Source organism: Cryptomeria japonica, chromosome 6, assembly GCF_030272615.1.
Source record: "Cryptomeria japonica chromosome 6, Sugi_1.0, whole genome shotgun sequence".
NCBI classification, from domain to species: Eukaryota; Viridiplantae; Streptophyta; class Pinopsida; order Cupressales; family Cupressaceae; genus Cryptomeria; species Cryptomeria japonica.
This window is the reverse complement of record NC_081410.1, coordinates 670,640,767-670,653,154: the sequence shown is the minus strand read 5'-3', so window position 1 is coordinate 670,653,154 and position 12,388 is coordinate 670,640,767. Positions and strand designations below refer to the sequence as shown.

At 31.8% G+C, this 12,388-nt stretch overlaps 1 protein-coding gene across 1 annotated transcript; it reads right to left on the bottom strand.

Moving 5' to 3' along the window:
- Positions 1-8,249: 8,249 nt before the first annotated feature.
- Positions 8,250-10,922, bottom strand: LOC131080077 (G-type lectin S-receptor-like serine/threonine-protein kinase At2g19130). Its single transcript, XM_059207567.1, has one exon. The coding sequence runs from the start codon at positions 10,884-10,886 to the stop codon at positions 8,475-8,477; it is 2,412 nt and encodes an 803-aa protein (XP_059063550.1). The 5' UTR covers positions 10,887-10,922; the 3' UTR covers positions 8,250-8,474.
- Positions 10,923-12,388: the final 1,466 nt, after the last annotated feature.

Genomic DNA, 12,388 nt, shown 5'->3' with positions numbered 1-12,388 from the left:
CGATCGAGTGGGGGAGAAAAATAGGAACGTGCATAGGGTAATAATTCCTAACTAGATATGTAAGAGTTGAAGGTTTGTTATCACGATGAGAAGAACGAGAAATTGGCCACGCGACAACATTCGATTGAATGAGACTGACAATTTTTTTGCCAATCAAAAAAATGTTGCCCTAATAAAACCATAGGGAAACTTGAAAAACCGAGATAGGATTTTGTAGGGACCCCTCTCGTGGCTCCGTAGGTTCAAATGGATCATTCATAGGTGCTACGGATTCTGAGTTAGGGACCGTCAAAGTTTGATGATTTTTAGCACTTAGGGTGCTCAAGGGACAACGTCGGTAGGGTATGACCCCAAGTGTTCAACCGAGTTGGGGGGGGAATAGGAGCATGCATAGGGTAATAATGCCTAACTAGACATGTCTAAGCTAACAGTTTGTTATCACGATGAGAAAAATAAGAAATTGGCCATGCGACAACATTCAATTGAATGAGACTGATGATTTTTTTGCCAACCAAAAAAATGTTGCCCTAATAAAACTGTAGGGAAAATTGAAAAACCAAGATAGGATTTTGTAGGGACCCCTCTCATGACCCTGTAGGTTAAAATGGATCATTCACAGGTACCACAGATTCTGAGTTTGGGCCCGTCAAAGTTTGACAATTTTTAGCACTTAGGGTGCTCAAGGGACAATGCCATTAGGGTATGACCCCAAGCATTCGACCAAGTGGGGGGGGGGGGAATAGGAGAATGCATAGGGTAATAATGAATTGTATTTTATTTTTCATTAAATCAATTGTATTGTATTATTCATTAAATGAATTGTATTGTTCATTAAATGAATTGTATTGTATTGTTCATTATACAAACAATACTTACGATGAAATGAAATGAATTGTATTGTTCATTAAATAACCATTATTAACCATTGTTAATTATTGGATTGAAGATTAAAGATTTCCATGATAACACCATGCACAAATGAGCAACAATTTATATGATCAAATATCAACTTTTGTATATATGAAAATGTCAAATGATTACAAGTGTATGTCCATACACAAATATGGCATAAACGCCAACTCAAACAAAATGTATGTCTATATACGTGAATGTATGTTCATATACAAAATATACATGCCAACTACACATGTAAGCATCCCAAAACTATTTATAACATCCTAAGTTGTTGATGGATCATCGAAATCGATCCTCTTTGTAGCACTGCTCGGCTCTTAAGAATCCTACACAAGAAAAAACAAACCACAATTAAGATTAGTTATATTATATAATTCACATTCGAAAAGTTAACATAAAAATGAACTATAATTGAACTATTCTTGTTTACCTCATCTCCACGTTTTCTCTTTGGCTTTACAAGACTCTTGATGTATGTCTTCAGTAGAGGAGGTATGTTTTCAATATTTTCATACGCAACCTACATATGTTCACAAACATGACATTGATACAAGTTAGCATATAATTGTCACTAATAATAACAAATTATATCTACTAAAAACAAAATAAAATAAACAAACATGTACTCGAGGCATATCTTCTTCTTCATTATCTTCAGGTATAGTGGGTGTAGTCAACAAGGATGTGAAGCCAAGAATTCTCTGTACATATACACAACAAGTATATGAAACTATCAATCTATGTCTAGATGTGTATAATCATTATAAGTTATTTAAACTATTCATTCAATCATATTTGCATTCAATTACCTTTCCCTTGTCTCTAGCTACACTACTAGATCCTAAATCACACACCCCCGCACTCGTGTTGCTTGTGCCCTACAAGAGTAAAATAAGATATACATGCAAGTTACTAGATAATCTAATTAATACCAATATAAATGATGAGCATGTATGTATAATAAAATACAAACAACTAGGTACAATAATATGTGTATCATCAAGCTATCAAGGCCAAATGAAATGGCCATCAAGGTGCCCTCCTGGATATGTGTCAACTCCTCCTCGATCATCAACTGTTAAATAGACCATGTAAATAAAAATTAGTACTTAATATTATCTAGATTATAAATATTAATTTAAAATATAGAATGAACTGTGAAAATACAAATCTTACCACTACATAATCAATGTATGATGAAGGTGCCTCCTCGCCTCTAGCATGTGAGGACTCCCTAGGGTATCCTCCAGTCTGTGTCATAACATCTAGTGCATCATGCATCTCATGCACCTTACAATCTGCATTGTGCACAGGAGGATCAACAGGTTGTCCAACTAGACCCAAGCATACATGCCCACACATGACACAACTATGGGGCACACAAATGTGTGGAGTCAAGGAGGATGTGTCAATGCTACCGGATGCACTACTACCATCAAAAGTAGGCTCAGCTACTGACCCAGCCTGAGAAACCCAAAGGCTACTCAAAGAGTGAATAGTCAATATGGTTTGTGATGTCGCCTCACAAATGATATCTAGATGTTGCACGGGAGGTGGGGGATCAATAGGAGGAGGGGGGATATATGGGCCCTGGACTACTCTGACTGCCCCAGGTCTATTTTGGGGCATACCTAAACCCACACCCTGGAAAGGTTGGATGTCAAAGTAGTTCACATGTTTTCCTAAAACAAACTCAACATACAATTTTTTGATGAAGTAGAAGGGGACATCAAGATTGTTGTTGGGTGGTTTGTTAAAAACCATCCACCAACTATCCCAAAAAATTTTCACAATACCATCATTTGTGCACCATTTAATAGAAAGTTTTCTTTTTTGGGGGTCTACGGGTTGACCAGTGCAGGGATTCACAAACAATACGGCAATAGCAGCTTTGGATATCTCAAGATCCTTGATCTCCTTATAGGACAAGCCATCTGCATATTGTTCCCTCATAGAATCTCGCCACAAAAGAGCGACATTGTGCTCCTCAGTGATGATTTCCATACTCTTTATGATCAATGTGAGGGGATCAAACATTGGGTTCAGGCAAGGGATCCTACAATAGACATCTACAATCCCCCTCAATTGGTTCAAATTTTGTGCAATTAAATCTTGAATTGAGGGGGGGTTTGGCAAAGGAGGGTTTGGTTGTTGCGGTTGTGGTTGATCAATGTTTTCATGGTTATCCCCCATTTTTAACCTAATTGAATGTAAACAATTGAATTTAGTTAACAAATTTGAACAATTTGTATTTGATTTTAAAAAACCTAGTTTTCATGAAAAAAAACATATTTTAAATGAAAAAATAAATAAACATTAAAAAAAAATACAAAAATTGAATGAAAATGATTGAAAATAATAAAAATCCTACCTTTTAATGTATTTTTTTAGCAAATTTGGGTCAAACAACCGGATATCGGGCCCAACCGAATATCGGATTCTAAAAAATTGCACAACCCGTGGGTTAAAAATAGCTCACGGGTTGCACAGTCCATTTATATTGTCTCAGAAAATCGGATATCCGATTGTTATACTTAAATTATTTTAAAATAACATTATATTATATAATATTATAATATATTATATAATATAATAATATATTATATAATATATTATTATATTATATAATACGTATTATATAATAATATATTATCTATTATATAATATTCTATTATATATTATATAATATTATATTATATATTATGTAATATTATATTATATATTATATAATATTATATAATATTATATAATATAATATTATATAATATTATATAATATTATATTATATAATACGTATTATATAATAATATATTATTATATATTATTATATTATATAATATGTATTATATAATAATATATTATATATATTATATAATACATAATATATAATATAATATTAGATTATAAAATATTATATTATATTATATAATATATTATTATATTATATATATTATATTATATATATTATATAATATATTATTATATATTATTATATTATATATATTATATAATATATTATTATATATTATTATATTATATATATTATATATTATTATATCATATAATATATTATTATATTATATAATATTATATTATATAATATAATATATTATTATATTATATAATATTATATTATATAATATAATATATTATTATATTATATAATATATTATTATATTATATAATATATTATTATATTATATAATATATTATTATATTATATAATATATTATTATATAATATAATATATTATTATATTATATAATATTATATAATATAATATTATATAATATAATAATATATTATATAATTATATATTATATAATATAATATAATATTTTATAATCTAATATTATATTATATATTATGTATTATACAATATATAATATAATATAATAATATATTATATATTATATAATATGTAATATATAATATATTATTTTATTACATTATATATTATATAATTTATTTTTTAATTTAAAATTGCCTATAAAAGTCGGATATCCGATTTTATCTGATATCTTATTTGCTTAGGTGTTTACCATGCCAAGGTGTACTGACACCCAGGCCAAGCAAAAAGTCAACATGGATTTTTGTGTTTTTAGGCGAGTGGAGAAGGGCTATTTTTTTCACATCGCTACTTTTTGGCCCCCCATGATCCTGCACTAACCCCTATATATATGGGAGATAAAACATTCATCCAAGGTGTTAATGATTTCCAAACAATACACAATCAACCCTTGGATGGTTCAACTAGGTATTTCGATTCCCTTCAGACAGTTGGTAATGTTTAGAGAATCACCTTCAATCTAGACCTTCCTGCAACCCTTAGAGAGAGCCAATTTAAGATCAATGTAGGAAGAATAATTTATAAACTTGAAATATAGAAAAACAACCTTATTGTGTCTTTTAACCTTAGAGAAAACTTCAAAGACTTGTGACTCTATTAACCAATGACTTGAGACTAAACATGTCCTAAGACCTCCTCAAAGACTTGTAAAATGACACGATGACCTAATTAAGGCTATTTTGGACTAATGAATGTTATTAATCTCCCTAAATTGTTTAAACCATAATTTATAGACTTGAAATATAGACAAACAACCTTATTATGGATTTTTACCTTAGAGAAAACTTAAAAAACGTGTGACTTTATTCACTAATGGCTTGAGATTAAAGATTATCTAAGACCCCCTTAAAGACTTATAAAATGGAATGATGACCTAATTAAGGCTATTTTGGACTAAGGACAAAATAGAGTAACAATAATGTGAGAATATTCTCAATGGATCATCCCTCTTCTAAAGCATAAGAATAGGGGATAAATAGGAACTTTTATTGGGATGAATAATTCTTCTTAGTATTAATTTAATTTCATGATTATGGCCTCTAAATAGAGTTACAACCTTTGATTCTTTAAATAATTATTGATGGTGTTGAATAATCTCTTGAATTTTTGGTTGATCTTGAGTTATACGTCTATGCTTCTCTAAAATGTAAATGTGTCCCTATATTATAAGAACCTTTCTTGAGTAATTTAGCCATCCTATATGAGCTAATGATTTCACTCCGTGGTGATTTTATTCCCAAAATTTTGTATTTTTTCTTATTTTACCTAAGAGACGTGGATAAGTCTTGAAAATTAAAATACAGTGTTCCTAATTGTTTAAGCCATGTACACCCAAAATAGCATCCACACTCCTAATAGGGATAAAAATCTTTTCTAAATCTAATTGATAATTTCCCATTGAGATTTTAATTTGATTTAATTTACAACCACAAGAGATTTATGTTTCATCTACTATCATGACTTGAAAATCAAAGATTGGATAAATAAAATAATTGAGCTCACAAGATAACCTTCTATCAATAAGGTTTTGTTTGCTACCAATATCAACCAACACTTTCACATTTTGATTTTTAATTTTACCAATTAATTTGAGTGTATCTGGTGTAATTATCCCATTCAATGAATGTAGGAAGATAGAAACGCTTTTTTATTCCTTGGAATCCTCATTCTTAAGCTTTATATATGGTCATTTTACAAGTATTTATTCCCCTTATTCAACCTCATTTATTTTCTCACTATTAGAACACTTATGACTCCTTAAACCTTCACTAGATCACAATTCAAACATATGATTTTGTCTCTTTTCTATATCTCTTATTGATGAGTTAGCTTACTACTTTCACTTAAGTTAAATAATTTTTCCATATTTTTGCTGGTAGGATTAATCACATTTTTGTCAATTACTCTTTTTTTTTTTACCTTTGGTGGTGTTTTGTTTATCAATATTCAATTCTTTTCTTTTCTTTTCAGTACGCCAGGGGTATCCCCATGACCCAATCCAGTGACCCAACCTGCCTTACCTTGGGCTTACTTTTATTGCCAAGTTGGGGCCAGGAAGGGGCGAACTGAGACGAGACACCTTATTGCATATCTTTCCTAACTATGCAAGGTTCCCAAAAAATATCATTTTGTTGAATTTGATCCTTAAGTCCATTAATGGTACAATTGTACCCTTTGGTAAGGTGTCACCTTAGGAGCTCAAAATGCTAATCTCAAATGCATAGCATTATATTCAGCTATAAGTATAGACCATACGTAATTTAAATTTTTTAGTTCAATAAAATATCTTCCAATGCATGCTTGTTCATATATGGTTTCTAATTCTTTACTAAATTCTTTCCAATTGAATATTTTCCTTGTCTATCCCTCATCTTCCATTGGTACCGTTGGTAAGCTCCTAATTCTAAATATTGTAAAGCTATATCAACCATGACATTATTTGGTATATTCTGAAGTTTAAATTGGTGTTTTGTGAGTTATCCATAAAATTACATTTCTACGGTCAAATTTGCAAATTTTTATTATTGTTAGGTATGAATCTTGACCTTAAAAAGTTTCTCATATTCCCTAATTGAAATGTTTTATTAGGTTTGTATGCACCATGGTGGTTTCTTTGGGACTTTAATTTTTATAAAATTTCTTTGTAAACTTATCTAAACCCTCATTGAAATATTTTATGAATGGGTCAAACAATTTATCTTTAATTAAATGAATCTTTGTTTCATGTACTTATGGAATTATTTTCTCAATTTTAGGTAGTGGAAAATAAAATGGTTCATTATATTTTGTGTGTGGAGAAAATTTTCTCTAATTTTAAAGATGGCATGGATTTAATTATTTTTTTGTTTTGATATTTGTTAGGGTAAGAAAGTATTTTAACCCTATCTAATTTTTTAAAATCTTTCCAAAAATGTAATGTTATTTTTTTTTGAAAAAATGCAACTTATAGAGAAAATTGATGAAAAATAAAATATCATTAACCTTTGGAAAACTTATGTCCAAAGTATAAATATTATTTTGAGAGCTAATCTATTATATACCTCAAAACCAAAAAAAAAGTCAAATCCAAATTTGTACAAGTTTGAATGTTATGGGGGAAACAAAAATGTTAACCCAAATCGTAGCTCTAATACCACTTGTTATGATATTTCTTGGAAATATTTATAAAAATCAGAAATATAGGAAATCACTTCAAGGGGATGACTTCTAGACAATAATCATATTATAATTTATGAATTCAATATTTGACGATATGATGATATGGAAGAGACTTATCTTCCTTATTTTTAGGCTTAACTATGTAGGGACATACCCCTTCGTCTTATTTAAGAGGAACTAGTGCTTTAACTAATATTTATGTTAAGGGTAAGCATAATACAAGTACTTAACTTATTATACTTAAGAATATATGATATTAGGATCATAACATATGCTAAAATAGGAAAAGTGGAATAGGGTATAGATATCCATAAAAGCATAAAGGATAGAGAAAGTTTATCAAATGTAGTTGGATATTCTTTAATTGACATGTATGTAGAGTGTGGAAGCATAGACAAGGACGTGCATGAATTATTTGAGTGAATTCCTCAAATAAATGTGTTATTAAGATAACATATTTTAAGAAGGGCGCAAAATAATTGAAAATGAGAGAACAAAAACATTTTTTCCTCTAAAACATGATCAATCCATAGATCTCAAAAAACTTTTTACGTAAGTTCAAGCTAAAGTCTCTCCTTCTCTAATAGGTTGTGCTATTATGGACATGATCATGTATACATGATTATGTATAGGGAAAGAATCACTCCTACAATCTAGTCTATAATGGAAAAACTAGTATGAATTAGAATGACTTTAATCCACTCGGAATAATAAGACTAAGAGATAATAAGATTAAGTATAAAGATAACATATTTTAAGATAGAGTCTGAAATAAATGAAAATAAAATATATATATATATATAGATATAATGTTTCCTCTAAAACATGATCAAACCATAGATCTCAAAAAAATATTTACACAAATTCAAACTGAAGTCTCTCCTTCTCTAATAGGTAAAATAACTATCTTTACTTCTTTACAAATATAAATATGCAGATAACAGCGTACAAATTTGTACAAAATACTTTTTAACTACTAATCTAAAAACCTTAGACATATATGTATATGGTTGGAAAGTTCGGCAATTCAACGGCCTCCCCTGGTTCAATTTTATTCTGCTGAATGATCATTGACGAGCGCTTGCAGGGACCTCTCATATGGTTCCACCTCACCCTCTGATTTTCCTTCTAATATCCGAACAACTTGGGCCATGCTCGGCCTCTCACTCTCATCCTTTTGAATGCACAGAATGCTTACCATAGCTGCTCTTCTCACCTCTTCAACATCCGCCTCGTTTGCAATCCTTTCATCCACAATGCCAATCGTGTTTCCCTTGTCAATTTCAGTTGCTGCCCACGTCGGGAAGTAGTATTGAGATTCCTTCACAGTCAAATCACTATTTCGTCGGCCTGAGATTATTTCGAGCAGGGTCATGCCGAAGCTGTACACATCCACCTTCACTGTTATTGGCAAGCCGAAGAGCCACTCTGGAGCCAAATACCCTCTCGTTCCTCTTGTTGTTGTCAAAACTCTGCTGAAATCTCTGCCAACAAGCTTTGCCAGACCAAAATCAGCCACTTTTGGAGAGAAATCTGTGTCTAGAAGAATATTTTCCGGCTTGATATCGCAATGGATGATGCGATCTCTGCATTCTTCGTGGAGATAAAGTAACCCTCTTGCAGTGCCCAAAGCGATTCCAAATCTGGTTTTCCAATCTAATACCTTGTCTTCTTTGCAGGACAAGAAAGAGTTGAGGGACCCATTTTCCATGTACTCATAAACAAGCATTCTTTGAGATCCCTCTACGCAGAATCCCCGGAGCCTCACCAAATTCACATGATGTATGTTTCCAATGGTGCTTATTTCAGCACGGAATTGCTTTTCTGCTTGTGCGGAGCCCTCTAATCTTTTAACGGCCACAAGTGTATTGTCTGGAAGAGTACCTTTGAAGACAGACCCAAATGCTCCTTTCCCCAACTTATGGGTGAAATTGTTGGTCGCAATTTTCATCTCCTTGTAGGTGAATGTTATGAGCGATTTTGATGCGTCTTCATACTTGCCTTTCTCAAGCAGCGTTCGACGCCTGCGCTGTAAAAACCATGCTCCAATCAACAGACTACTCAAAACAGCAACGCCCAAAGGAATTGAAATGGAGAGTGCAACTACTCTGCTGCTGCTTCTTCTTCCTCTGTTAGCTGAAAACTGTGCAACATCAGAAGCAGCCAATCGAATGAAGAAGGGCTGGCCTTCAGGAGTAATCTGCATGCCTAACAGATCGCCAAACCACAATTTACAAACAGCAGAATTTGAATCAGTGAAAGCAAAGGCCGTGCAGGAACAATTGTTGAGACAAGCAGTTTTGCATCCTTGTAGAGTCGACACTTGCGTATATTGAACAGCTTCTTGATCGGCCAAGGACTTATCAGTGACTTGGAGGAAACCCTCTGTGGTGCTGCTGCTGCCAGTGCCATTGATTGAGGAGCAGTTTAATGGACTATGCCGAACACAACCGCTTGACCACCACTCCTGAGAACGCCAGAGAGTAGCGTTTCTTGGCTTGAAGCCATCCATACAGCTGCATGACTGAATGTTTTGTTGCTTGGAACAAACTCCATAAGCTCCGCATAGACCATACACAGCGCAATCTGACACAGGTGAATAATAAACCAGGCTCCAGTTATTATTAATCAAATAGTAGACCGTTAGCTCGCCCCTATTGTTGAGAATATTCCTCACCATGGTCGTCGAACGAACTTTGGGCGTAAGATCATATGCGTAGTAGAGTTTTGTGGGAGAAAACTCTACCAATTCCTGCTCAAATGAGGTATCAGATACTGCTTGCGGCATGGTGGAGTAATATTTGCCAGTCCAGTCTCCCGAACTGTAATATGAAACACCATTTTTATACTGCAGCAAAAAGTCTTTCTTTCCTGGGGATGGATTCATCTGGAGAGAGAAGGGCCCAGGCGCTGGATCCACCGAACTCTTCCAAGAGATCACTTTCATGCCTTTCCAAAGCTTCATGGTAGGCATAAAATGATCTGTGGGATGTGAAAAACTCTCCCACACAGTCTCAGAAGTGTTTTGTTCTCCTAAGAGAACAAAATTACCAGTATCCAGTATCGATGCACTGGATGCCTTGGCTTCCTGAGTATCATTACTCGACCAAATGACCTTTCCTTGCAAATCAGAGACAGCAAGATAACCAGCTGAAGAGAGCGTGAAAACTCCGGGCATGTCTGTGATGGGAGTTTCTCTGTTAGCCACCCAAATGATGGTCTTGTCAGGGATGCGGACATACCAGATACCAACATACCAGTTGTTGGTTCCAGTTGGATTAAAAAATCCCAATTCAAAAGTGCCATTCTTCGAAATGATGGTCTGCCTTCCTCTCAGAGAAGCCCCCACAGAGAGGGTGTCTCCAGCAGCAACTAATAAATCGCAGAGAAAAAACATAACAAGAACAAAAATAAAGCGTTTCAAACACTTCAACACTGAGCGATTCTTCAGGCACCAATCCATTTTTCTTCTCTCTCAATTACAGAATTTCAGAAATGGAGGAAGTATATCTGCTGTGATCTTTTATTATTATATTATTGATATTATATAGATCAGGAAAGTGGAGTTGTTGAGCTGTAAACATCACCCATTTTTATAGTCAAAATATTATCGCCGACCCATCATTCCCGAGTGCTACGCTACCTTTAACAACTACGCGTTGAAATTAGACTTGATTTGTCTTGAAAAGTGTGTTTTCGAGAAATCTCGACAATAACAAAATTTGAAAAGGAATTAATAAATATTCGATTTGTTTTTCTTATTATTTGAGACTTATTATTTACGTTATGATGATGTAAATAAAAATATTTAAGAATTTCTTTTTATTTTTAAATGTACAAATTTTAAATATATTTTATATTTGTAAATAAAATTATTAAAAAGTTACATCTGAATATATAATATGGATTCCATTTATTAATGTGAAATAAAATAATTATTAAAATAATGAGCATTTTTTTACATAGAATTTTTTTTTTTAAAATTCAATACAATAACAAAATAAATACATTATTGAAAAATTACTTTCGAGTAAATAATATAAATTAAAATAAATTAATTAATTAAATGTTTAAAAAATTCTTCAATAGAAATTAAAAATGAATGTTTGTGTATAGTCCAAATACATGACAAAAAGTATAGTCATGTCTACAAACATATGTACATGTACATAATGAAAATAGTGAGATTATAGAACACATTATATATACTAAATGACATGAATGATAATAAAACTAGTCATCTTTATATTTAAAATAAAGAACTAAAATACCAAAGGGAGGAGTTAGGAATTGTATCACCAAATAATGCTTCTTCTTCAAAGAAATACTAAAGAGTAATGAAAAGAAAAGGGAAAAAAAATAGGTGGTTTATTGAAGGGCTTGCCTCAATCAAACCTTCATTTTTTGCTTATGACACCACAACAACCAATATATTAATAATATTGAAAAAATGAAAAATGAAAAATATAATCTATTGTGATATAGAACACAACAAGTACAATATAATAATACTTGACTTTATTTAAATAGAAATAAGAAATGATAAAATAAGGAGAAATCCAACAATAATGAAAGAAAATCACTTGAAAGCCCTTTCAAAACCCCAAGAATAATATAGTCCCATTAATCTTATTATTCTTCATAATCTCGTGAATATGGTGATAAAAATTCTCAAGAAAATTGTATGCACACCACTGGTATAGCTTGTTGGTTACAAAATGTAGAGTTTCTTCAAATATTATAGTTTCAATGTTAGAGAGTGAAAGCCCCAAAATTCCTTATGAAAAAGAGAGAAGTCATAAAAAAATTTCTCGATCTAATTACATGCAAAAGAATTACTTCAAAATTCTTAGTGGGACGATAACACTCCAATGGCCATTAGAACCAGATAGTATTATAGGATGCTAGCAACATCATGTGGGCATTCACGCATTGTGTCCTACCTTGAAAATTTTAGATTTCAAG